Source organism: Amyelois transitella, chromosome 3 (genome assembly GCF_032362555.1).
Source record: "Amyelois transitella isolate CPQ chromosome 3, ilAmyTran1.1, whole genome shotgun sequence".
Classification (NCBI taxonomy): domain Eukaryota; kingdom Metazoa; phylum Arthropoda; class Insecta; order Lepidoptera; family Pyralidae; genus Amyelois; species Amyelois transitella.
In genome coordinates, this window is record NC_083506.1 from 8,246,145 (window position 1) to 8,273,177 (window position 27,033).

General features: G+C 33.9%; 1 protein-coding gene and 1 non-coding gene across 2 annotated transcripts in view; both read right to left on the bottom strand.

Moving 5' to 3' along the window:
- The window catches only part of LOC106137793 (dynein axonemal heavy chain 8), a 34,902-nt gene that overhangs the window by 2,289 nt on the left and 5,580 nt on the right, over positions 1–27,033 (bottom strand). The window contains exons 13-86 of the mRNA XM_060949331.1: positions 26,861–27,006; positions 26,563–26,707; positions 26,342–26,440; positions 26,046–26,172; positions 25,854–25,956; positions 25,532–25,697; positions 25,159–25,294; positions 24,959–25,070; positions 24,615–24,679; positions 24,222–24,381; positions 23,589–23,721; positions 23,250–23,367; positions 22,867–23,006; positions 22,608–22,788; positions 22,245–22,452; positions 22,009–22,138; positions 21,769–21,932; positions 21,425–21,568; positions 21,137–21,247; positions 20,841–20,995; positions 20,669–20,754; positions 20,351–20,550; positions 19,963–20,134; positions 19,634–19,882; positions 19,417–19,551; positions 19,202–19,330; positions 18,924–19,129; positions 18,619–18,757; positions 18,243–18,453; positions 17,825–17,981; positions 17,438–17,631; positions 17,164–17,329; positions 16,989–17,090; positions 16,336–16,558; positions 16,130–16,259; positions 15,777–15,994; positions 15,513–15,649; positions 15,382–15,434; positions 15,064–15,271; positions 14,691–14,952; positions 14,459–14,581; positions 13,394–13,511; positions 13,112–13,207; positions 12,883–12,989; positions 12,637–12,800; positions 12,178–12,378; positions 11,879–12,019; positions 11,678–11,782; positions 11,417–11,601; positions 11,205–11,338; positions 10,988–11,119; positions 10,693–10,895; positions 10,507–10,621; positions 10,236–10,412; positions 9,561–9,728; positions 8,907–9,007; positions 8,531–8,729; positions 7,726–7,937; positions 7,210–7,348; positions 6,539–6,723; positions 6,294–6,420; positions 6,087–6,222; positions 5,203–5,420; positions 4,793–5,035; positions 4,264–4,399; positions 3,830–3,983; positions 3,535–3,654; positions 3,036–3,096; positions 2,765–2,944; positions 2,427–2,625; positions 1,866–2,127; positions 1,091–1,330; positions 697–864; positions 29–170 (exon numbers count right to left, since the gene is read on the bottom strand). Of these exons, the coding sequence (XP_060805314.1) occupies positions 29–170; positions 697–864; positions 1,091–1,330; positions 1,866–2,127; positions 2,427–2,625; positions 2,765–2,944; positions 3,036–3,096; positions 3,535–3,654; positions 3,830–3,983; positions 4,264–4,399; positions 4,793–5,035; positions 5,203–5,420; positions 6,087–6,222; positions 6,294–6,420; positions 6,539–6,723; positions 7,210–7,348; positions 7,726–7,937; positions 8,531–8,729; positions 8,907–9,007; positions 9,561–9,728; positions 10,236–10,412; positions 10,507–10,621; positions 10,693–10,895; positions 10,988–11,119; positions 11,205–11,338; positions 11,417–11,601; positions 11,678–11,782; positions 11,879–12,019; positions 12,178–12,378; positions 12,637–12,800; positions 12,883–12,989; positions 13,112–13,207; positions 13,394–13,511; positions 14,459–14,581; positions 14,691–14,952; positions 15,064–15,271; positions 15,382–15,434; positions 15,513–15,649; positions 15,777–15,994; positions 16,130–16,259; positions 16,336–16,558; positions 16,989–17,090; positions 17,164–17,329; positions 17,438–17,631; positions 17,825–17,981; positions 18,243–18,453; positions 18,619–18,757; positions 18,924–19,129; positions 19,202–19,330; positions 19,417–19,551; positions 19,634–19,882; positions 19,963–20,134; positions 20,351–20,550; positions 20,669–20,754; positions 20,841–20,995; positions 21,137–21,247; positions 21,425–21,568; positions 21,769–21,932; positions 22,009–22,138; positions 22,245–22,452; positions 22,608–22,788; positions 22,867–23,006; positions 23,250–23,367; positions 23,589–23,721; positions 24,222–24,381; positions 24,615–24,679; positions 24,959–25,070; positions 25,159–25,294; positions 25,532–25,697; positions 25,854–25,956; positions 26,046–26,172; positions 26,342–26,440; positions 26,563–26,707; positions 26,861–27,006 (11,511 nt within the window). The remainder of the gene's footprint in view (positions 1–28; positions 171–696; positions 865–1,090; positions 1,331–1,865; positions 2,128–2,426; positions 2,626–2,764; positions 2,945–3,035; positions 3,097–3,534; positions 3,655–3,829; positions 3,984–4,263; positions 4,400–4,792; positions 5,036–5,202; positions 5,421–6,086; positions 6,223–6,293; positions 6,421–6,538; positions 6,724–7,209; positions 7,349–7,725; positions 7,938–8,530; positions 8,730–8,906; positions 9,008–9,560; positions 9,729–10,235; positions 10,413–10,506; positions 10,622–10,692; positions 10,896–10,987; positions 11,120–11,204; positions 11,339–11,416; positions 11,602–11,677; positions 11,783–11,878; positions 12,020–12,177; positions 12,379–12,636; positions 12,801–12,882; positions 12,990–13,111; positions 13,208–13,393; positions 13,512–14,458; positions 14,582–14,690; positions 14,953–15,063; positions 15,272–15,381; positions 15,435–15,512; positions 15,650–15,776; positions 15,995–16,129; positions 16,260–16,335; positions 16,559–16,988; positions 17,091–17,163; positions 17,330–17,437; positions 17,632–17,824; positions 17,982–18,242; positions 18,454–18,618; positions 18,758–18,923; positions 19,130–19,201; positions 19,331–19,416; positions 19,552–19,633; positions 19,883–19,962; positions 20,135–20,350; positions 20,551–20,668; positions 20,755–20,840; positions 20,996–21,136; positions 21,248–21,424; positions 21,569–21,768; positions 21,933–22,008; positions 22,139–22,244; positions 22,453–22,607; positions 22,789–22,866; positions 23,007–23,249; positions 23,368–23,588; positions 23,722–24,221; positions 24,382–24,614; positions 24,680–24,958; positions 25,071–25,158; positions 25,295–25,531; positions 25,698–25,853; positions 25,957–26,045; positions 26,173–26,341; positions 26,441–26,562; positions 26,708–26,860; positions 27,007–27,033) is intronic.
- On the bottom strand, positions 8,165–8,237 carry Trnak-uuu (transfer RNA lysine (anticodon UUU)). The gene has a single exon. It is a non-coding gene; the product is annotated as a tRNA-Lys (tRNA).

Here is a 27,033-nt window from a genome sequence, read left to right on the forward strand (position 1 = left end):
AATTGAAAATTAAGGATGGATTTGTTACCTCATTCATAATAATGGTGCCATCAATAGCAAGAAGTAAATCTCTTAAAGTAGAACGGACAAGGCCAATAACTTTTTGCATTCGGTCAAGCTCTTGACGAAGGAAAATCACCATAGGGTTTATAGCACCATAGACCCTCAATCTATAAGGAAAACCATTCTCAATCATCATAACATCTTTAATAGTCTGACTTGCAAAAGCAGTATCTTTTTTTAATCACTCAGAATAATCCCATTAATCTAAATAATAGTTATTGCTTGGGTCCATTATCTTTACAATCTATACATATAATAAAATAGTAAAAATATTTTATCTGTACATTTAGCATTTTTGACTGAAATGGATAGAGATTTTATTTTTTAATTTTTTGTCTGTCTATCTATATCTGACTGTATGATTAAAATTTAACTCGAACTTTACGCGGACGAAATCGCGGGCAACAGCTAGTGAATAATAAAAAACAAATGAGTACCAAAACCCAGTCAAATATTATGCAGATGTGGAGAATATGAAGTCTATATCATGTGCACACTACACAGATTTAAAAGTCACCTTTTAGTCACACAAAACTTTCATATATTCGTAGTTTCGGTGTCATATTCAAACAGTTAGTTGGATTTCATGGAAATTTTTCCATGAACTTTTTGTATTATTAAAGTAATGTGTACCTCTCTTTCACCTCATGGGGATCAAAGTTTGGCGGTACTTTGTCAAGCATCTCTCGGGATTGGCGGTATACTGATGCTTCTCGCGATTCACCACCACCACCACCAGACTCTTTCGGCTGAATTGACAAGATTGTGTCCAACAAATCTTGAGTTTTATTACGCTGATACCTAAAATTATATTTTTCAAAAAAGAACGTATTCAAAAATAGTTATACAAGTTTTAATGGATGAAAAACTCGAGGAGTCAAATGAACATATAAAAATTAAGGAAATTTTCTTTCGATGCAAGACACAAAAATAAAATATTAAATATGGCGTTGTCAATGAAGTGTGAAATGATATATATTTTAAAGTCAATAATATTTTAATAGAAGTTAGTAGAAAATTAAATTACGTTATGTCTGCATTAGTGTGTAATCCATAAGCCTGAGGCGGGTCAACTGTTTTCATCTTATCAATCTCTTCAACATACTCTGGTATATTCTTGAACTTCATAATTCCGTAGCCCTTATAAAACTGGAATTCTTCGGTAAACAACTGATCTGAGAACCATACGCGACAGAATGTCACCAGCAGCCGAGTATCGTAGTCATCTGTTACCCTTCCGCCATATTGCACCGCAGATACCATGTAGCTGTTTTGAATTAAAATACAAAATTGTTAAAATCTGACTGACATATAATGATCATACTTATAGTAAGTCTACTACTAAAAGACAATAGAAATGCCACTTTGTTGACAAAACTTTTTTAGGAATAATGTGTCACACTTTGAAAACCACACGCATTTTTCAGCACAGTTATATAGCTGTCAAATAAATCTCAAAACAGCGAAATCAAAATGAAAAGGCTGTGATGCTATCACAAAAATCACTTGCGTCGTTGCATTATTCACTAGTACATAACATTTCTATAGTTTTACTAGAGGCCGCCCGCGACTTCGTCCGCATGGAAACCCTATCAATCCCGTGGGAACTCTGGGATAAAAAGTAGCCTATGTGTTATTCTGGGTCTTCAGCTACCTACATACCAAATTTCATGGTAATCGGTTCAGTAGTTTTTGCGTGAAAGAGTAACAAACATCCATACAAACTTTCGCCTTTATAATAGTAGTAGGATTTATTATTCATAATTCTATGGTCTTATTTCTATAAAATTGCTTCTGCTTACCGAACAGTTGTCCAACTCACACCCTGACCAGGTTCCAGTTGATCCAAATGATTTTGCACGAACATGCACGACGCCAACCAGTCAGCAGAGTTAAATTCATATGGAATATTCCATCCTAGAGGACCAAACTTTCGTCTCTCTTGCACAACAGTATGTAGGAAAGATACAGTGTAAATCATTGGAAGGTAGAATGGGCTGTCGCTATAATCCAGGAAGTCCTGACTCATGGAATCATAGGTCCTCATCAAACCTGCTTTAATTCCTGTGTATATAGAAACGACTATTAACAAACAAGCATTATTAAAGTCAAACGATGGAAATATTTTCAATTCAATGTAAATTTATTATGCACCATTTATTGGATGAAATATTCGTGGACAAGCATCAGTTTAGAAAGGCACATAAATCACATGAGTGCAAAATTATGGTAACGACTTTCAATATTGTTACGGAAAAGGTCCTAAATAAAACTTAAGTATATGATATCAAATTTGAAATAGTTGTTCTCTTACGAGTATGTAGTGAAATGACAAAAAAGATGTATCTATCTGAAACACGTACCAGAAGGCGGCTCACAAGTATATTTGATAGACATCTGTAGCAAAGTAATGGGGAATTTCTCATGAACCTCTGTAGTAATCCATAACCTAAACGTTTCGTGAACCTTTTCTGGTTCTTTTTCTAGTTCTGCGAACTGTTCCATGATTTCCACCATGTATTCTAATCCCAAGTGACAATTTTGAAGTAAGACCCAAAGACCCTAAAATGAACTTACTACATTAATTTCACAATTTTATTCACAACCAATACAAAGATTTTTGTTAACATTTAGTAAGAAGACAATATTAATATGTTTTGATATTCATATAAGTAACTATTTGATTTATTCAAATACTAACCTCCTTTAAAGCTCGGTCAATAAGTTTTCTGGCGTGAATTTCCTGCCCTTGACCCATAGATATAGAGGAACACAGGCACTCCAGCCGTTTCGCCGTTACTTCGATCGATGGAGTTGGATCGGAACCCATAGCCAAAAAGCCGATAAGTGGTACCAGCGGACGCGACTCTAAAACCATTTGCTGAAAAATTTTTTTTTATAAATTCTTGTCCATAGACAAAAGTCTTAATCCCCTTTTAAAATTAATACCAGGGCAGTGAAGTTATTCATACCTCGTAGTTAACAATTACTGCTTCTGAAAATCTTGCACCCATTGATCCAATAACATATTTTCTGAAACGAAATATTATAGCATTAGGAAATATTACTAATATCATGTAAAAGATACCTACCGTGGACGTCCGAACTAATATTACAAATGCGAAATTGAGTTGTTTGTTTATCCTTCACGCATTATCTACTAAACCAATCTTCTTGAAAAAATTGCGTATATACAATTAAAAGTATGGAAAACGACATAGGGTACTTTTCACCCCGGTAAGAACTATTATGTGGAATTTGCGAAAAACCTTTTCGTTTTACATTTAACGAAAGTGAAGTACACCATTAAGCACACAATAGTTCACACTAAGCAAGGAAAAACAATACTTTACAAAATTTTCACCGTGTGTATTTAGTGAGTTAAGTACTTACTACAAACGAACACCAAAAAATCATTTGCGCGTCCTTAAAGCTAGCTACTTTGCAATAAATTAAAATTTTGAGACTTACAAACTCTGTGCCAATGTTCTGTCTGGACACCAAGCGCGAACCACCAATAGCTTTCTAAAGACGTCCATTGAATGATACCCATCTGGCAAAGGTTCGTCTTCAGGCGCCTCTTTATCAAACCTATACAAACCATTCATCGCATTAAAAAAGAAAAAAATATTAGAAACTTAAAATGGTACGTATCAACGTACTACACGTAGATACGTACGTGATTTACTTTTAAATAATATATATATTTATTTTGCTCTAATTATCGCACATGATAACTTTTTTAAAGCTGTTAGCTTCTACTTACCAGCTTTTCCAGCCTTTTTCATTATTAGAGACTTGATTCAGAATATTGGTAAACTGTCTCAGTTCTGACAACTGCACCAAATTTAGCCAAGTCATGTCAGTTACCCACTTAAATGGTTTCGGAGGACATGCATTCAGATCAAGTGCAGCACCACCTGAAATTTATTTTTTAATTCACGAAATTTTTATAATACACTTATTTTACCAATCGCCATTACTAAAAGACTAATTTTTTCTTTTGCCATCGTCACCTCGTCAATTATGTATGCACAACATATACACACGAGTGATATAACAACAAAAAGGGAGGAATTAACAAATCATTGGTTTACTGAAATACGGCATCAATAACACCATTTTTCCGTTAATTTTTTATAGAACCTTTTCAGCATTTGGTTTTAAATATTTTATCCCTAAATCAAAAAGTATTCTTACCTTTAATAAATATTTGAAACTCTTCGTATGTAATGTATTCTTTTTGTAAATCAATCTTCAGAGTTAGCAGCAGCGTAAACAAATATTTGTGTTTCTCATAAAATCCTCTGCTTATGAACTTGAAAACGTCATAAGTCTTGAAAAGAACATAAAATAGATACTTAGACAGACAGTTGCAGGAATTCCGATAGGTATAGGTATTTTGTTAAGTGAGTATTGTATTGTGGTCATGATGGCACTTGTTAGTAATGAGAATTGATCATCATTAGAGTATGATCATTGCTAGCTTTGCAAAGTAATCACTGCCCATTTTATGGGAAAATGAAGGAAATAGAATTATTTACTTTATATTCGTTAAAAAATTACCTTTTACCAACAATTTATTTTTATGTATATTATACAACTAGTTATGTGCCAATTGTACTCGCGCACGAATGGTTCCGTATGGAAAAAATTTAATGACAAATTATTCCATAGGAAACTATAAGGGATTTGGCTACAAGGACTCCTAAAATTTAGACGAACTTACCAAGTATTCGATAATGAATCCAATTCTTCTTGTGGTGATCGGGCTCTGTGGTGACTTGTCCATAGAAATGTCGAATCTCTCCAAGAATTGAGCCAAAGAAGTCTGATACATATTGCAAACTAACGACATATTACAAATGAGGAAATATAACACAGAGCCTCGTGTTGCGACTGGCCGGAACTCTTCTCGGGCCAAATTGATTTTGATTTCCGTTTCTTTGGCTACGTCCAATTTTTCTTTCACCTAAATTAACATTAATTGTTACTACCTAATAAAAACATTATTTCAGGTTTTATTTGGAGGTAAAGTTAAAATATGCAGCATTTAGTTGCTACTTTTGTATGACATAGAGCGACATTGCAAAGTTTGTCCCACGGCATATAATTATAGATAGATAGAAATATTGATACCTCTGTTGCGGTAGATTTCGTAATATTTAGCACTTGGATCAAAGAAACGTCCTCTACCAATGACCCCTGTATGGTGGTCAGTTTATGTAGCAAATTAGCTTCAAGTTCCTGCATCTTTCGCCTATTAGCCGTTACGTCCTTTATAAGTTGTGTGCGTTCAGCCTCCATCTCTGCTTTCTCAGTCAAAATCACACGCCCTAACAACTGATCTTCCAAACCTGGTAAGTCAAACTATTCGATTAGGGTGTCAATTATGAGGTTAATTCAAATTTACCTGAGTTTTTACTTAAGGTAGACTGTTTATTTTTTTAAATATTATAAACTACGTGATGAAACGTGACGTTATAAAAAAGAAACACAAAGGAAATCCGTAAATATATTTTTACACTAGCTTCCGCCCACGACTCCGTCCGCGTGTCGCGATGTCGGTCTTCGTGTGGATGGTTTATTTCTCCATTTTGAGTAACTCGGACAATGACATCTTACAAATATCTATTGGACCCAAATACGGCTAAGCTTTGCCTAGCATGTTTCGATGTTTTAGTAAGAGAAGATCGCTTAAACTTAAAAATTAAGATTTTTTTTCTACGTATTTTTCCAGGATTAAAAAGTATCCCATTTTGTGCCCAGGATAATAAGGTATAATAATACCAAGTTTCATCGAAATCGAACCATTAGTTTTCACGTGATGCCTGAACATACAGACAGACAGACAAAAATTTTTTTAATCACATATTTGGGTTAGGTATCGATCCAGTAACACCCCCTGCTATTTATTTTTTCAATATTTTTAATGTACAGAATTGACCCTTCTACAGATTTATTATATGTATAGATAGATAGATGACATCTCTAGATATAGCAGCTATGAATCAATAAAATACCTTGCATGGTTACAGTAAAGTCTATAATAGATGTTCTAGCGGATATCTCAGGCGTATAAGCAGGGTTGGGTAGTTTTGTTGTTATGTAAATTTTATGACCGGCAGTAACGTCGATTTCTTTGTCGCCCAATTTTACCTGGAAACACGACAATTGTTAAATTTGCATGTCCTTTTAGCGGATATAGTTATTTTTTTTTAATATATTACCTTATAACTAGAACCAATTTTTATGTAGTTTCTCTCTAAAATATTATCAAGGGCTGGGTCAAATTCTTCACCCACGTCTTCAATCAACAATGGTCGACCAAGAGACACACAGTCTTCGATGTGATTCCTTGAATGCATTTACTGATTAATACTTATTTAAAAATTCACACTATTTTCAAAGAATGAATGGAACGGACATAATGTTGGGCTTAATTAAAATTTCCCTCTAATACAGTGGAACTAACCTAAAATATTTGTGATTCAGCGTAGTGACAATGAGGTCATTAAATTTCTCCATGTTCTTTATCCAGATTTTTCCCTGTGTTTGTGGATCGATAAGTAATGGAAATCTTGCCGCCTTGGTAACAATTATGCCGTTTTGAATTGACAAATCGTCCGTAGGCAGTCCACATAGATTCCATTCACCGATCTATTGCAAAATATATTGGTTATTGAATAAGTATTAAGTCTTCAATTTAAATTGAAGACCGGGATTAAGGATTTATAAATATGAAATAATGTCTAAGAGATGTGTAGTGTAGATGATTATAGGAAGTCCAACTTATATTATTCTACACGCGTTATCTACAAAACTAACCTTCTTGAAATTGCGTATATATAATTAAGATTCTAGGGAGAGACATAAGGTAATTTTTATCCTGGCAAAAACTAGAGTTTCCGTGGGATTTACGAAAATCCTGGTTTATTTTGTAGGTGGCGCTAAATTCGCGCATGTAGGTCTTAGAGTATCTACGAAATTATCAATAAATGATAGTTGTTTAGTAAACGTTCCCTTCAATTAATTTTTTATACTTTTTATCTGTTAGATCTGTAATTAGCTAAAATGTTAATTTATAAGCTATGATTGTAATATTTGTTATTGGTCATCCAAATGCATAAAAAAAATATTTGTTACCGTTGCAGTGTCCGTCAACTGATCTGTTATGTTTAAATTCATTGACACTGGTATTTTCCTCCTCAATAACTCATTAAGCCAACTCGTGGTCAATAAAGTACGAAACTCTTGATTGAAAGGTCCGGAGTATGATAAAAATCTGAAATGTAACTTATTTGAAATATCTACACTATATTTAATAAATGAAATATTACAATACATCGCGCATCGACATTATCAACAATGACAACATCCCACCCACCTTTTGAGTAGCACCTTTTGAATATAATCCTAGATCAAGTTCATATCAAGTAGTAAGTCAGGTTTCTACACAAAGCGACTTCCGTCTGACCATACTATTATAACATTATAAATTCAAAAGTATGTCTAATACAGATCGATCAAAGATTCACATGATGAAAAAATAGGTTATTTAATAGTTTATTTAAACATTTCTACGAATACAACACTGCAACGTCCAAAAACTAACGTATAACCCGACCCAACTCGACAATAACAAACGACGGTTGCGCTCACCCAGTGAGTAACAGTATATCTCCTACAAGCCGCTCAATCTCAGACTTGAAGAGCGCTGATTGTTCCGTCCATCGCACTCTCTCCCCGCTGAGGCCGTTTATCAGGGCCGTGGCGGCGTCCATCTTCTGCTGACATTTGGCCGCGTCGTCTAAAACTGCCTGCTTCAGAGACATTGCCTCCTCAAACGTTTTCTGCACTTCTGCTAATTCTGCCTGTACAAATAAAAAATCTTGATGATTTATGAGTGAACTAATCTCGAAATGGCAATGCCGAAATCATTAGATAAAAATAAATTATTAAAAAATATAACAATAACAAAATAAATATTAAGTCAACATAAACACATAAAAAAAATTAATCGCTCATTCATACATACTCGTATAAATATTTAATAGATAATAAGATTTACAATCACTATAAAACACTATAAAATTATTGCCGCCCGAACAGGGACTTGAACCCTGGACCCTTGGATTAAAAGTCCAATGCTCTACCGACTGAGCTATCCGGGCTTCGATATGAATTGCGAAATATATCACTGGTTTCCGATTGACAAATAGCATTTAGTTTTACAATAATTACGTAAGTGTTATTTCCGTCTGTTATTATATTTATATAGAAAAATGTGTAATAATTAGTTAGTTTTAATAAGTACCTGATCAGTTCACAGTAATTTTATAAAATTATTTGCCTTATATAAAATCAATAATTTTACCTAATATAAAATTAATACCTTTTGGTGATAGAACATTTAAATCCTGTTGTATAATTGTCAAAGTATTATAAACTTAAGCAATAAATTCACCTCTTTGGCTTGCAAAGCTGCCTCAGCCGACTCCAATTCTTTCTTAGCAGCCTGGTATTTGCCCTGCATTATAGCCAGATTGGCTTTGAGGGGCAAAACGTCCTTATTTACAGAGTAAAATTGAGCCATGGCAATAGTCCACGAGATCAAACCGGCCACATTACCACACGCCACTTTTGCGGCTTCAAATGTATATTGACTGTCAAGATATAGTACTATTATAATTATTTCAATATATATACGAGTTGAAAACACAGAGCACGGAACCCTAATATTCAATGAGTATATTAATGCTACAGAATATTTGGGCTACAAGTAAACGAGTTCTTAGAGAGAAAGATAAAAAGAAAAAAACAAGATAATAATTGGTACTAACGGGAAACTAAAGTAAGGTTGCAATAGGTCAACCATTTCCGCATTTATCTCATCCTTTGGATAAAACTTCAAATTATTCAAAAACCTTGAATCAGCCATAACCTGGATAAAAGAGCAAGCCACAGTTAAAAAAATGGCCCCATGCTGACTCATGTACGTTTGTGTATTATTATAATGATACTACTAAAATATTAATTTTCAGTTTCCGAGAAAATGTTCACGGATCTTAAAAAAGGTAAATTACAATAACTATTTCATCAATTTTGTAAAGATTCATTCAAAACCTCCATTTAACCATATATTTATGTAAGCATAGTCTCCGTATAAAATGGCTGTGACAAGCGGACAGACTAATGTAAGAGTACCTACAAAATGAAACTGTAGTTATGTTTTACCAGCATGGAAACTTGCACCAGTTATGTGCTTATTTCTTCCTTAGTCGCCACTTTAGATAATCACAGGAAAGAGATCGAATGGTCATATCCTAACGTACCTAAGTACTTGGAACCACATGACACATATAAAATTAACTTACTTATAACAAAAACTGTGATTTATCTAACCCAGGATATGTTAAATATCACATCTAGAGCGCCTAAAATATGGTGACTAACAAAACTTCATAAAACTGCTCAAAATAAACAATTTAAATAACCTTTAATGATTCCGCCCACGATGCCATTAAGAATTGCTTTTCTGGGTCAGGCTTGATGGAATCAATACGTTTTCTGAACAGTAGGATTACAGCGTCCATAATAAGGGTAATAAGATACGGCGGCTTTCCCAATTTCCTCACCGTTGCAATATCAGCAGCGTTGATAGTCTACCAGAAAATAAAAATTGTATTATAAAGCTGTCAAATATCCTTTGAGAAATAAAATATACTTTATCTTCAAAAGTACTCAAGGAGCATCAGCTTTATTTAATTACTAGTATAGAAATCCGACTCCCGCCCCTAAGTTGATAGAAGTTGCCGATTTGGTGTCAGGTTTTTCTAAGCATACCTTTACATAACAAAGAAGTATCAGACGGCCTCTGTGGCGTAGCGGTAGTACGCCTGTCTGTGACACCGGAGGTCCCGGGTTCGAATCCCGACCAGGGCATGATGAGACAAGAACTTTTTCTTATTGGCCTGGGTCTTGGATGTTTATCTATATAAGAATTTATTATAAAATATAGTATCGTTGAGTTAGTATCTCATAACACAAGTCTCGAACTTACTTCGAGGCTACTGGCTAACTCAATCAGTGTAAAAATTTCATCAAATATTCTCTTTGCGATTATTTTAATGAAGTACTAGTAGTTAGTATAAAAAAGATTCAAATAAGACCAGTAGGGCCGCCTCAGCTGCATCCAAGGCTGGTTTTGCTGCCGCCAATTTCTCTTCAGCAATAGCAGTCTCCGCTGCAATGACAGCGACGAGCTTCACAGCACGGTCTTTTACTTCCAACACCTCAGCCTTTACAACCTCGGCTGCTGCTGCCGACTCGGCCACTGCTGCTAACACCTAAAAATATAAGTACCGAGATTTCGGTATGTACTGACATATTATGTTCTGCTCAAGCATTACGATCAACATCACATTACAATTAACAACTTACCTCCTCTGCTTTCTCAGTAGCTACTTTTATTTCTTGCTCCTTTAGCTCCAATTCTTTTTTCAATATATCAACACTAGCTGCGGCTTCTACCAATTTATCGAGGCCGGTAGTCATTCTAAACAAACGAAATATAATTTTTAATTGTGAATTTGACCAAAAGCATATAGATGAAATGTCGAATATTACCTTCTAGCCATTTCTGCTATGTTAAGATGTTTCTCCTTGTAAAGTACTTTATAACCTTCCAAGAATGACAAATACGACTTCGGAGTGACATGAGTTTGTCTCCTAAACCTGTCATAATACATTGTACAAGTATCTGCGACATTATCTTGCACCATGCCCATTATTTCAATCAATTGTATTTTAGTCTCAGGAGAACAAACAACCTAAAACATTCAGTAAAATATTAATACAAATATATATTATATACGTCACGCATTTTAGTATATTCAAAATTTAGGACCGACACTCTACTAACATGAAAATCCCATAAAAAGTGGTGAGCTACTTCAATAAGCGCTTCTTTTGGCCATTTTTGGAACCAATCCATCGTAGACCCGGAAATTAGTCCAGGGAATTTTAGTGCTCTGCTACGGAATTTCTCACCAACCTATCCAAATAATTTAAAGGTATTTATTAGTTTACTTCTCCGCAACATACCTACTTCAGTTCGTAATAATCGTTAGTTAACTCACAGGAGAGAAACATAATACCACATGTAAGTTGGATCTTGATCTTATAATAAAATACTCGTACAAAATATCTGGAACTGGAATTCTCTTTGGTGCGTACTTCTTCATTATTGGCGTCAACTCATTCAATATTTCATCTGATATTAAAAAGAGTTAGCATATTTAATTCAGCTAAGAAAGTACATGACATTAGTAATAACAAAAATAAAACTAACCCATTTCGTCTTTAGGGAACAAGTTGGCAATTTCCCCTGAGCTGAGTATGTTATTGAGAAACTCAAGAAACTGTTCATCTTTAATATCGTTATCAGTAAATATGAAACTTATACCCTGCCCTTGTAGACCAGCTATTCTGTATAAGATTTTTATATCGTCCATAAAGTTACTCACATTGTAAGATCTGCGAAACACAAACAACTCATCAGAAAATGTAATAAAATGTTGATGAAATTTAAATTATGTTCGAATTTTCTTACCGTGTCAATGTTATTTGATAAAATGAAAAGTTCGCTATATAAGATGCCAGCTTTGTCAAGCTTTGTTTCCCTGAACCACCGACTCCGACCAATAGAGCATTTCCACTGAAAAAATATTAATGTTGTGATTACAACTTACTCGTATATTATCGCCTATTGTGTCTTCAATATATGAATCTTAAATGATAAAAATAAACCTACCGTGGTGTGTTAATAATGCGCGATATGATAAATAAATGAACCATAGCATCATGGAAAAATACCAAATCCAAATGTGCTCCTCTAATCTGTTCATTGAACTGTTCTTGAAATTGTCCAAGCTTTTTAAGTACAAAGTCCCATCTAAAACCAAGCAAGTTGATTGTGATCTTCTTTACGCCTTACTATAGTAATTATTTGTTAGTATTTAATAACAAATTAAAGCTGTTTGAAAAATTATTGAAGGATTAAATATCTAATTAGCTTTTAAAAATTTATTTGCGTAAAAATGTGGCACTTACGAAGGTAACTCTTCGTATATCTTCGGTGCATCAGTGCTGAAGTCCTCATCCTCATCACCCGTTGGATCAACAGGCTCTCTAAGGAAATTCACAAAGAAGGTTTCTCCTTCCGGGAACTCACTAGCTACGTCTGGCATCTCTGCCATTGCTGTCTTCCAAAAGTTTGCTACGAACCAGTGTTTGTCATCAAATGTTGTGAATCTAGGAAAACATATTCGTATAAAGTATCGCTAGAAGTGAACTCAAAAATATAAACAGAACAAAAAAAAAATTTTTACAAAACGAACTTTATCCAGATTTTATATATTTTCTTACTACTTTTGACATCCAATGCTCCCAAGCAAATTAATCCTGTCGTTAATTTCTTGCCACGCCTCTCTGATATTTATATTCGTCAGTATTTAAATATATGTAATTTTTTTTCTTTTAACACGCATTAGTTCTATTAATCTTGCTTACCTATCAGAAATAACTCTCAGGCATTCATGGAACCACAACTTGAGAGCAGTGTTCACAGATTGCAATTCTTCTTTCTTTATAAATAGTATTCCTTCCCAAATGCGAGATAAATCACGAAGATTGAATACATAATGAAATTTCGCAGGAGTGGGAAGCATTTTAACCTAAACCAAAATACAACTCTTAAAGTTCAGACAACAACATGCGACTAATTTTATTTTTGAATAACTGAGTATTTGTACATACTTTAGTTTGCTGCCAGATAATTCTAGTAACAGGTACAAGCCTCGGCATAAAGTCTACAATTTTTTTATCGAAACGAGTCTTGCAGAAATATCCTGCGCTAATAGTTTCTGAAATATTAATTACTCGATGTAAATTCTAACACTACAACATAATATTTTAACGACAATTGAATATGTTAAGTGAATGAACACGTAGTATTTGAAACTCCTAAATAAATACTTAACCTTACCAAAAATCCTGTCCATTGACACGTTGCTGGGTAAAGTGCAGTTGAATATATTAAATTGCCGTTTCAATCGAGGAGGAATGTCATTTCGACCACCACCTTTTTATAAAATAGAAATGTAAAAATCATCGCGATATTGGTACATTAAAAATAAATTAGATAAATCATTTTTCAGAATTAAAAAAATGGGACTTACAATTTATTAGCCGGTAGGCTAATAAATTGTAAGTCCCATTTTTTTATAAACTTCTTAAACATAGTAAGAAGAAATCTTAAATTACTTACCTGGATGAATCATTGCACCAAACATTTGTATGTCTGCGACAGTGGTAAAGTCTCCTGGCTTCTCCAAAGAGTAAAAGCCGCCACATTCCATCATTTGCCGCACTATTTCATTAGTAACCTACAATCGCAACATTTCATCATCATAATAAAAAAATATTTCATAAAACCTGATATTAAAACAAAAGACGAAGCCAGCTGTCGTCAGCCGAAGAGATACAAGAGATAGTAAACTGTATGTATGAAGCTTTGAATAAGAAAGGAATGAAGTTGAATGTAAGTAAAACATTGGTTTTTGAAATGAAGGAAAAATTAACATCAGATGGCAAGTGTGAGAGTGATATTAAAAAGAGAGTGAACGCGGTGAACATGGTGATTGGAGCGTTGCATGCCTTCAGTCGAAAACTATACAATACTGTCAAAAACCCTATGCACACATAAGGACGTGTTGGTCCCATCATTTATGTATGAGAGTGAAAGTTAGTGGTGGCAAAAGAAGCACGAAAGCAGAATAACTGCGGTGAAAATGAGAGCGTTAAGGAGTATGATCGGTGTAAAATTGAGTGACCGTGTAAGAAACAGAGTGATAAGGGAATGTTGTGACGTGAAAGAAAATGTACGATACGAATAGAAAAGGGTATGTTACGAGTAAGATGTTTGGTCATGTGGAGACGATTAATGTAGTCCACCTGCGACTAAGCAAATATACAAGGAGAGTGTGGAGGGTAAGGTCGGAGTGGGAAGGACTAGACGAACGTATCATGATCAAATTATGGACGTCCTGGCAAGGTTCAGGTCAAGAGTACTCGAAACCGCCGAAGAGAAGAGAGTTATGATTGTGGATAAAGCGAAAGAAGTATGCAGAGATCGTGACAAGTGGAAAGATGAAGTCTCTGCCTACCCCTCCGGGAAAAAGGCGTGATTTTATGTTTGTATTAAAACAAGCAATATCTACAGATGTAGACATTGACTAAATAAAAAAGGTAAATAGTATAAATTAAGTCGTATTAAACATCATAATTTAATTCCAGTTTAGTAATCAGAAGTTTTTCTTATAATCAATATTACCTGATCACCCCATGCATTGACAACTGGCATGTTTATATCGTCCACAAACACAGTCATTGATCTTCCACCTGGCGGTCCGTACGTCATGCCAACTCGTTTTTCTACATATGACTCGATAATGCGCTGAAAGAATGAAAATTCTTATAAGGACGGCTTAAATATTTTCTTATAAATGGTTTCCAATAAATAACATTGTGATCACTATCTACATTTTAGATATTTATACTTATACCTGGAACATGTTTGGTGTTGTAGCCGAAGAAAAGTTAATCATCTTGTACAGCTTAACTTCGTTATCATACTTCATCATATAACTCTTCAACATAACAGTCTTAGCTGTTCCCTGCTCACCTATCAACAGCACTGCCTTATTTTGTTTTGCAATAGTATCAATAAGGAATGATATACAGACGTTATCGACATTCGGTACCAATATCGATGCGTACTCTGGTACACTATCTTCGGGATAAATAAAATCTTCAACACTTTCAGACCTAAGAATATTAAAATATTATATTATTTTTACAAATGATAAAAATACATCAGTAATTTCATTTGCGGTTAGCTTATATATTTTAAGAAACATTGAAATTCATTAAACTCACCAATGCTGCCATACGCCTGTCTCATTTACCATGTATTCAAAAGGCATCACCCACTCTTTAGACTTTGCGCCAGGCCAGTCCATCTTTACTGGCAACTTGGTCATATACTCAGCCATACGCGTGCGTGCATCCAATTCCAACACCGCCCCCAGTGACCACATCATAGAGAATATAAACAGGCGCTCTAGATGACGGTCAGTATGCATTTCTAAAATCATTATTTGGTATTTGTAGCCCAATGTGGTATAAAATTAGCACAATTTAACAGGTAGATATATAAACTTCTTTTTTCTTCTAATGAATATTGAAATAACTTACTTCCACCTGGGATTTCGATTTGCAAGAGACCAGTTAAGACGTCCACCGCTTGCCTAAAAAATTAAGAATTTTTATAACAAAGTAATGCACGCAATCAATCCCAATGGCCGGTTTTATAATTTTTTACATACCTGACATAAATAGCTTCAAGCAACTTCATCTTTGCTGGTAATCTTTGTTGGACAAATGTATGTACATCGTTGTACACTTTGTTGAAGGCGTTACGAATAGAGTCAGCCTCTTTGGGACCACGTTTCTTCAACCAACCCTTTACAAAATATTAAATTTTAATAATGTTTTATAATGATTTAGTATTCAATTCCAATGTAAACTTCATTGTAACAAATTTTCTTTACGCAACAGCAACCACATAATAAAAATATCTCAAGTCTTACCTCAAGAATAGGCTGCCATTTAAGAACAGAAGATGACAAAAACACCATTCCCATCCGACTGACCGTAGCAGGTGAAGCATTATCTACGTTATCTGGCTCGAAAACCAGCTTACTGTTCTGCGCCATCGTGATGCGATCACCATTAGCCAAAGTCAAAGTTTTATTATCATCAAGCACAGAATTTAAATTCTCAATCCATACAGCATCTACGGGACCATCTATAAAAAAAAAATCTATTAATATGAACATACTGAATTACAAATAAGATATATATCTTAACCCTCTTTGTTAGGCGATGACTTAATTTTTATTATTTTTATAGGTGAAAATGATACTATTAAATATATCAATACCGAGTACAATCCATGTTGTGTCCGATTTTTTCACTTTGAGCGCTCGTCGCCACAAAGTAGAGAATATCCCGTCTGTCCAGTCATTAGTAGCGACATCCAATCGACCAAACATTTGAGGAGCTGTTATAGCCTAAAAAATTAATATCGATATTATCAAGTAAAGAAAGTGTAACCATGTGGGTATTCAACTCTTAGCTAATGCTTACTTTAGGATTCATTCTCATCTCCTTATGTGGCTTACCCACTTCAGTGAGTGCAGACATCAAAGTATGAATGCAGGTTGTTTTTCCTGAACCAGTAGGTCCCATGGTCATCAGGCCATGTCGTACAAGAGATGTCTCGAATAGCTGAATAATTTTCAAATTCCAGTCGGGATGATTGATAAGACCCGCTCTTTCAGTACACAAAGTGATAGCACGCTGCATTTCTCTGAAATTGACATAAAAATAATTGTCAAAAAAAATTTACATACCTATTTATATAACTATTTATAATCTATGAGAATAGTGACATTTTCACATATCCTTATATACGGGAACGGGTGACAAAAATAATCTTGCTCATATAAAGAAGCTACCTCGAAATATTTATTCCCATAATCCCAACACTGTCACTTATGCAAAAATTGCAAAAATGAGTTACATATGTAATAACTCTCCTAATGCTTCCCTTAACTTGGTGCTATAACGTTACTTTTGTAGTACACATAGTTACCGCAGTATAAGCTATTCATCTTGTAAAAATCTTCAAATATGACAATGTTATGGGATGTTAAAGTTTTAAATGCTTCTCTTTTAAATTGTGTTTTTGCATAAGTGACAGTGTCGCACCGGGGGTGCGTGTGATTACGTTATTTTACCTGTGTACAGTCTGACTAAGCTTCATACCAGGGAACAGGTCTTCAATCAAAGACACAAACAATGGTTCATCTTCATCCACTAATTTGGACACATTCATTTCCCTAGGAATTAATAAATCAGATTAAAATTTCAGAAAAAATTTTTACATATGTAATAGTAAATAAAAGAACATACTTCAGTACTCTCATCATGATGTTCTCCTCTGTGCTATCCGGATTGGCTCTCTTCTGGGCACCCATAGTTCTCAACACAGACAAAATGTTTCTCAACCCGAAGTCATAATGCACTTGTTTCGATAACTGTTCCTCGCATAATTTGTATAACGTAAAGAATTTACGTGCTGAAAATTGTATAGCAAATAAGCAATGACCAAATCAGCACAAATACTTACTTTTTCTTTCTAATACTTCCTCTTTTTCCCAAAAAAAAATAATAATCATGAGATTACCTAGCAGAATATTCTCCTTGAAGCCACAACTGGCCAGTTTTACTCGAATAATGATCTGTCTGTCAGGTACCATCATGGCTACGGAGCGGAACTGAATCTTTAAGTTTTCTGGCAATTCCTGGCGTCCTGCGTATCCAGGATTCATGGTGATAATAAAAGCGAATTCAGGGTTTAGACTAACGGTGTCGCCATCGCTTTAAAATAAAAAAGAATTGTTATTTAGTTCCCTTTTATGGTTTTAAGCTAAATGAGTACTTTCGTTAAAGCTTTAAAATCAACATTCATCACGCACGTGAGTTTTAGTTTTTATTCTAAAAAAAGTGTATGAGGTCCCAAAGAAAAATAGGTCACTATAAAACAGAAAATGAAATTAAAAATCATTTTTACCTAAATATAAAGAAATCTCTCTTTTCTCGTCTAGCTGTCAGACAAATATAGATTTGTTGTGCTGCCACCGATAGTACAGGAAGTTCAATTCGGTTGAATTCGTCAAAGCATCCCCAAGTTCCTGATTGTGCAAGACCTTTGTAAATACGGCCAAGACCTGAATTCAGAATATTTTTATCAATCTCTTTTAATTACATAATTTATGTTTGTGGTTAGAATTAAATATACTCGTAATATAATTGCCAAAAAAAAGGAATCTGACTTTTCAAGTCGGACAGTTACATAATACATACATACAAGTACACAGATTTATAAAGCATAAGCAACAGTACAACCAATTAACAAAACTCAGTTTATAAAAGTTAAGTGCTTTTGAACTTATTTGCATAAATAAATCAAATACCATTTTTTGAAATACCTCTGAAATCCATTTGATCTGAACAATTGAACACAATAACGAGTTTTCCGAGGGTCCGACCCATATCCTTGGTAGTTTCCGTCTTCCCAGTTCCGGCTGGACCTGCTGGGGCGCCCCCCATGCTCATACCGATGGCTTGTGATAACGTAATATAGCACCGATCAGTCAGCGGCGTGATTACTAGACGCTCGGTAATACCAAGATATTCATTCTAGGTAAAATCATAACGTTTTATTAGAATTTTTAGTCTTGAAATCTTAAAGTCGCAGAAACTTGTATAAATTGTCCTCTATCACTCAGCTAAGCAAAGGCATATTTGTATGCTATCAACATAATTAAAAGTAAATTTATCTCATACTTGTCATAAACAATTTACCTGATACAAGAAATCGACATCAGTAATAGACACAATACAATCGTCTGAATCTTCAAAGTAGTAAAATCGGGCTTGCTTCTGCCATTCAAAATCGATTGGAGACTTTATTCTCATGCGCACCAAGTCATCAAAAATATCTCTGGGAATTTAGAAATGACATTTTATCAAACATCGTCTATACCTCATGCGTATGCTGCTTGTAGGTAGGCCAACAATCATAAGCATATTTGGACCTTGGATAAGAATTTAAGTTTAATTGTATGAATGAAGATAGGGTTACCGTCAGAAATATACAATAAGCATACCTTTGATGTACATGGATAGTGATCATCGTCTCTACTCTTGTTCTAGCCAATGGAGTTAAATCAGTCACTGTTTGATCAATCAACCCGTTCAGTAGGTCCAGATTCTTCTGGTTGGTCAGTCTCATAATGAAACGATCTACCTTCGCCTTTTTCAAAGCATATTCGGCATCAGATGTCCACAGAATTTGCATACCAAGCAGACCAGCCTTAAATAGAGTAAAATGTAGAATTTTTCACAATTATATATCATAAAAATTTATTTTGTATGTGGTACGCACCTGGCCAGGGAAGTTCCAAAAACCAACTAAAAACTCAAATTCAGGATCGCCAGCCATTGTTTGTGATATATTTGCTATCATGTTTCTCACTGTATCTTTCATTGTATCCAGCAATGTGTTTAACCAAATCTAAAAGTTTTTTTTTTAATAAGAATATAATGAAAATGTAAATATTTTGTCAATCTTAAGCAATGTAATTTTTTTCAAAAAGTTACCTCCACACCTCCAATACATGCGACTGGTCTGTCAAGTGGTATTGTTTCTCCATTGTCAGAGTTCATATTTATTATCCTCTCTTTGTCATCGAAATCGACTGTATACATTGCATCGAAGATACTTGGTAGATGTGGCTGTATACAAAAAATAGGGCAGATAATACGAGTATATAAGTGGGGCAAAGAAACAATTATTAGTGAATGAAAACTCGCAAACCTGAATAGAATGGGGATCCGAGGCTTGACCCAAAATTTCCAACAATACTGGATCTGATACAAAGAAGAACCTTGGGAAAATAAGTCGTTTAGTTTCCAAGTAACCAGTGAGCGACTTCTGGCAAGCTTCTAGCTGTTCATATAAATGAGGCAGTAACTGTTTTAACGTATCATCTGATGTGCAAGTTTCTACACAATTAACTATGTCACGCGCACGATACATGATTTTCACGTAGGTTTTATCGATGGTCTGAAAAAAATATTTTAATCAGATATTTGTCAAAATTATACAAGTATCAAAATAATCTAGGTAATTAAATGAAAACTGACCCCAAACCTCTTTGCTTCAGCTGGCAGTTGCTTAGCAATGTCTCCACCAACGAATACGGCTTCCAGATACATCCACAAATTCTGGACTTGAAGCCACTTCTCCAGAATTTCACTAGTGCTCACCAATTTGTTGATCCAAAGTAAAATATCTTTTTTAAACGGAGCATTGTACCTTTAATAAATACATTTAAAAATTAATATAATAAGTATAGATATAAAATATTGATAGATAAGAAAATAATATATATTGATAGCAAATAATATAAATAGATAGCAATATAGACAGATAGAAATAAATTAAAAAAATTCTAATGTAAGATCACTTTTAACTTAATTTTTACTTATAGACACATTTTAACATAAAACGTAGATTAAACTTCGTACATACCTATTGGAAGCTAAAGAGTTAAGGACCATCAAAGAGTCTTCCAGTAACGTGATAATATCCAGTGTATCTTGAGCTTTTATCAACAACTCGCCACGGTTCTTAAATGGTGCAAACGTAAGATCTATCACTGCCCAGTCAGCAATAATCTGTTTGAGTTTCGCTTCGATATCTTTCTCTTTGACGGCACTTATGCAAATATCCTGAAGAAACAGGTTTAAATTAGAAGCCAAAGATAATAAACGATCTTATAATTGTTAAAAATATACAACTTTATTAAATCAATGTCAAATAGAAATAAAGCATAGTTAAACATCTCACCTCAACATCTTCCTTGTTCTTCAACAATGGAGCTTCCATAACATTGGCTAAAGTGAAGGAATCAGATTCTACGTCCAACACACAATCTAAAAATGAAATGATTACATTAGACCAAACCCAAACATTTTGTTTACTAAAAATAACACTATAATAATATCTATTTTATACTAACTCATCAACTTTTCCAGCCTTCTCCAGTGGCGATCTTTCATAGACTTATCTGCCATTAGCTCTAATAATGGACAGGTTTCGTTGAAGTCATCAATTTTATTCTTCAGTTCTATAAAAGCTGGCCAATCCTTCATACCTCTTGGCAGCTTACGACACCTACGTATTATTAATTAAAAACTATCACAATACAAATAAATATGTAGTTACCAAAACCTTAAGATATTCCTATGTTCATTTTTACAGTATTTTTCATAGTTGAATTATTTTCAAAGGAAAATTTAGAAGTATTAACGTCACCTTAAATCAAATTCAGCTAATTGTGCGATGATTTGTTCGATGTCAATTTCCACCCACGGCGTTTCAAAATAGCCATCGATCGAGTTCATTACTGCTAGATATAAACTGTACCTGTTATAGGGAACAAACGAAAATTATCTTTGCGAATACTAAATATTTAAATAGATTGTTTCTTAACGGTTTTATTTCAAAATATATTGTTATTTATCAAATTACAACAGACTAGTAAAAACCATGTCTTTGAATATGAAGTGAAAAGTATTAATAAATATCATTATATCAACGAACAGTTTGCTCAATAGATTGAATTCTTTCTTCTTTTGGTGTAGAATCGGGTAGTCTTTTACTTCCATTCCGAATAAAGTTTCACCATTGGAATACATTTCAAATCTTCTCCATAAATCATCAAACCTTGACTGGAACATTATGACTCTGAAACAAGATAGATATATATTTACTTATGTAGGTACATAATTCAGATAGCAAAAACACAGTTTAATAATAAACATGGCCTTTGAGATTCCTAACGCGATATACATTTTCAACATACTGATTTTCGGTATGCTTTAAATAAATAAACACGAAACCTTTATCTAGGACAATCATTGAATAAGAAAACGGAATTTGCAAACCTGTCACTAGCTTCTCTAGCGCTCAGCCCTGGGCTCATTGGTCCAAATGCATCATAATCCGCGTCAAATTTCAAAACATCTTCCATGAAGGTAGAAACGCCTTCAGTCAACTCTTTTTGGAGAGGACCTTGCATTTCTACAATCCTCTGTTGTACTTGTTGAGACTAAAAAAAATATTATTAGGTTTTTATCATACAATTTATTATTTTTCACTAATAAAATTTTAAAACCAATTCTTACCGTCGTTAGCATATTTGTGAATGCATATCGTAACCCATACACTATATCTGCATCTTCTTTTGGTATGTCGATGTGAAATTGAGCGAAGGTTGCATAACTTTCTTCAATCAAATCTAATTCCATGTCCATTCTACAAAATCAATTAATATTCATACAAAATAATGAAGCACCTAAATTGGCACTAATGTTTAAAAGTATCATTTAATTTTACTATTAGGATACACGTTATAGTTTACCCTATAAACTCTTCACGAATCAAAGCCAGACACAGCATGGCAACTCTGACATCATCCAAATCTTTGATTTTCTTGCCCATGGTCTTCATGCGATCATTGATAAACTGCATCATTTTTAATACTCGTTCTTTATATGCGTTGCTCAATAACTTTCCAAGGATTCGTTTCCACTCTATCGACTCCAAGTGCAACGCCAACTTAATTTTTTCTAAGTACAAGAAGTATTTGTATTTTTAAACTCTTAACTTTATGAATAAAACTAGTTTAAATATAAGTTTAAATTTTGAAACAGGCAGTCAATCAGTTTCTATCTACATTAAGATCAAGACAATTTTAGGTGAAAAATATCAGATATCATCATACCCATATTTATTTGAATAGAACCAATTATATGTCTTTCTGGCAAGTTGAGGACCTCCTCTGTTTGTCCCTCGTACTTCTTCAACATATCACTTATAATAACGTTCAGTGGATTAGAGTCTACAAAATCTTGTACTTGCTTCACTCTATCTTCAGCCCATAGAGGAGCAAATCTTCCATAAGCCTTATCACATAAAATTTATTGAAATAATAAAGTCTCAACGCTTAATAAAAAGAGAACTCAAATATAATTAAATGATACCTTCAACAGCTTTTCTATGTCCGGTTTATACATATACATCATTCCTTGCAAAGCCATCACCGATCGTACAATATCCTTATGTTCGGATACCATACGAAAATAACTTCTTATGCCCATCATGCCAGAGCCTGACTTCGAACCTTAAATATACACAAAAATTGATTGAGCTAAAATTATATGAAAACCAGGTATTGTAGAAAATCAAAGGACACGGCTATTTTATTTATTGGAGTACGGTGTCCCACACTTGGAAGTAAGTTTGGCGCTCCATCACTCTAATCATCCATCAAACATCAAAGCATATAGTTAAAACTAGTGATAAATAATGAACAAGCAAGTGTTTAACAATGACATACAAAAAATAATATAAAGCTTAGTCATACCACTCATGCTAGCAGTAGCAGTTAGTGAATGACCTTGCATTTGTTCTCTCTTTAATTGTTCTTGTTGACCCCACATAAATACATTACGATGCAAATCCATTATGCAGTTCAAAACCACCTGGCAAATAAACAATTTTCAGTTTCTAGTCGTATCTCAATAAATATTATCCAAACAACAATGATTGACCATGCTTTGTACAGGCTTAGAGAAATTTATGTTCATTTCCATTAAATTTACTAAAGATGTATGTATACATTATGAGTTTATTTTATATTTTTCTGCATTACAAGACTTTAATTGTGTAATTATTAATGCTTCAAAATTAATTGCTTAAAAACCTGTGAGAATGAAGTTTGGATTTCTTCCAGTGTAGGTTTAATCAGAATTCGTGGTATCATCAACTGCATCATGGTCAGCATAAGTGGCTTTAACTTTTTCTGCTCTTCTGGATCTATCGTCATCGTCAAAAAGCTAAAAAACACACCACACACATAAAAACCTATTAATAAGTATACATTTCACGCAATTATTTTTCCATCTCCCTTCATGATCCATTCCCTTTTGCATTCCCAGTTGTTGATTTCCAGACTCGGGTCAGGTCATAAAACAGCAAGCAAATATTCTCCCGCGCATGTTCAAAGGTTTGGTAGAATCTTAAGTGTTGGTTGCCTGCTTTTTACTGTAAGTGGGTGGTAATGTTACATACATACATAAAATCACGCCTCTTTCCCGGAGGAGTAGGCAAAGACTACCTCTTTCCACTTGCCACGATCTCTGCTTCATCCACATTCATAATGTAATTCATGATGGTAATGTTAACCATATAAAAGTATAAAGTATGTAGTCATCTTCCACTTCCACACACGAAATTACATAACTATTGAATAAGCTTCCTTGTACTAAGGTACTGATAAAAGATGTAATTATTAATCCATTGACTTTGGTGAAAACAAAAAGTAACTTAATAAAACCTGGATACTGAAGCTCTCCTTCTTAACATATCCAAACTTTGTCTGGTACATTTGATGAGTGCCTCCAAACATTTAGTAGCGAAGTATGCGAACAATTCATTGCATTCGTTTATAGTTGGGGTTATTTCAAATCTGTCGGGATTCTCAATCTCCAAAAATGCTACAATTAACAAATTTATTAATTATATGATGTGAAAATGGTCTTGATGATATGAAAAAAAAATTGAGTTCGGTAATTTGCAAATTTGTTCGGTAATAAAGACTGTGTAACTCCCATTGCTGGGTACTAATGCTGATAATCATAATTATGTTGTCAGCTTTCTATTAGTTAGGACTCTTGAATATAAAAATACAATCGTCGAGACAATGATTAAATATTCATAAATATAGTACCTGCGTCTTCTGGGAACACTCTGGTTGCTGAGGTGACTGGTTTTAAAGCTTTTTCTATGTCCAGCCTAAAACGAGCAAAATTTACATACATACATACATATGGTCACGTCTAGATCCCTTGCGGGGTAGACAGAGCCAACAGTCTTGAAAAGACTGACGAAGAGCCACGTTCAGCAAAATTTAAATGCGCAAAATCTCTTTTTTTAAGTTAAACAATATTAAAAAACTGAAAAGGTCCCTAAACTAGATAACGAAACGGACAAAATCTTTGCACAATACTGCCAGTGTTTTAGCATCTAATATATAAAAAAATATTTGAGGCTAAATAAATGAGAAAAACATACCAATTGTCTTGCAAGTCCTTAATTTGTTTCGATGGAACACTGTCCAGAAATTTATTTATCAATTCAATGACGGCGATTTCAGCATTCCAAGACTTCTGCTGTAAATCCGCAGCTAGAAATTTTAAAATTCGTTAAATTCGTATTTATCAGTGTATGAGAATTTTCTAAATAAGTTGATGAAAAATGTAAAAAGCACTTACCTATTTCATCTCGCCTTACCAAATTTTCTTCGTAAAAAACAGTAGGATCAACTGCTTGCTCCGGCAAGTACACAAGCATCGTCTTAGTTATTGATAATAAAATAGCATCAATTCGAGCTTCTTTCATATCTACGACCTAAAAAATAATCTGTGTTATTGTATAAAACAGAATATTCATGTAATCTAAATAAGAAAATAAATACTTAGACGCAATACAAAGTTAAACTGAAAACCACATTTGGCACGTTACCCATTAAATTGAAGTGCTATCTATGCTAGCCGTGTTACTATCCTTGAGTGATCACTTAGAAATACTTGTATCCAAGAGTACGCAATTAACAATCTTAATAAAATAAAATAAATAAGTGATCACCTCTTTTACGAATAAATCCACCTCATCCAAAATAAATTCTATCCTGTCACAATACGCTGGTATTTCTAACGAAGTCCAAGTTATTGTAGATAAACCAGGCTGGAAAGCCTTCTCCAGTTTTATTAGTTGAGCCCGAAGCAATGGTAAATAGAGTTTTGGCATACTCCTGTTAAATTTTTCGGAGAAATTATGATTCGAAATTGGTTTATTATTCAAAATCACAAAAATCTTACAAAGTACCTCGACCTAAAAGAACAAAACGTTGTATCTACTAAACTATTCGTACACCTAACTAATAAATTCGATGAATTTATTTACTCACTTTCGTATTGTGTTATTCCTGTCAACTAAATACTTGATTCTCTCGAAACTACCCAAAATTTTTTCCTTACAAAATGCTACTATTTGGGCGCCGTCTGGTACACCTTGAAATTTTATTCATTGATTAAGAATTTCAATATAAAATGGAACATAAAAAAATATAACTATTTCTAAAAGTTAAATCAATACTAACTTAAACCCAGCTGCCACATGTACTCCACCTCCCTTATACACTCAGGAATGTAGACGCTAAAGTTTACGATGTACATATTGGTCACTGGATGCCTAATAAGAAGTGGTGCTATTAATCCCAACCGCACCTAAAACCAAAGTTTTATTTCAAATCAAAACGAAATGATAAGGATAGTAATTTTTTTATTTAGATAATGTTCAGATTACAACAAAGCGGTTGTTGTTCTCGTAATAAGTATGGACAAAAAGAAATATCTAACTAAAAAAATAAAAATGAAATTCGTTTTATTAATTTACCTGACCGACATTTTCTTCCCAAGCTCTGTGATAAATTAACTCAAACTCGGTAAACACGATGGTCATCACATTGTACAATTTTATACAACGCTGGGTGTTCTGAAAAACAGAATAAATTTTGGCTAGCGAGAGAGAGTAATGTAATGTATGGAGGTCAATATCCAGTAATAATGTATATAACTATGGCTACAATGGAAATGAAGAAGTGCTTCCAGACTTACCATGTGCGTAATTACTTCGTGATGTTGGATAAACTCTTGCATAGGCGCTTTTATATTTTGATCATAAAATCTTATCCATAGAACTCTGCCTGCTACTGGGGGCATGTTCCTAGGTAGCTCCGGATTTTCTCTTTCTTCGTTATATCTACAGAATATATGATGGCACGGTTACTTTAAAAAGATTCAATAAAACTAAATCTTGTACTTTATCTTCAGCAATTGAATTAAATTTACCAATATCGCTAATCTAGACTACAAAAGTTACTTAAAATATTGGATTATCTAAAAATTAACCAACCTATCACGTAACGCTTCAATTTCCGATGTGTACATACTAATTAAGTCATAGTATTGATCTTCTAAGTACAAACAGTCTAGCTTGAGTGTTTCAAATCGTTTGAGCAGGTGTAATGCGATTTCAGTTGTGGGACATTTATTGACGCTCTAGAAATATAAACAAATGATAAAGTA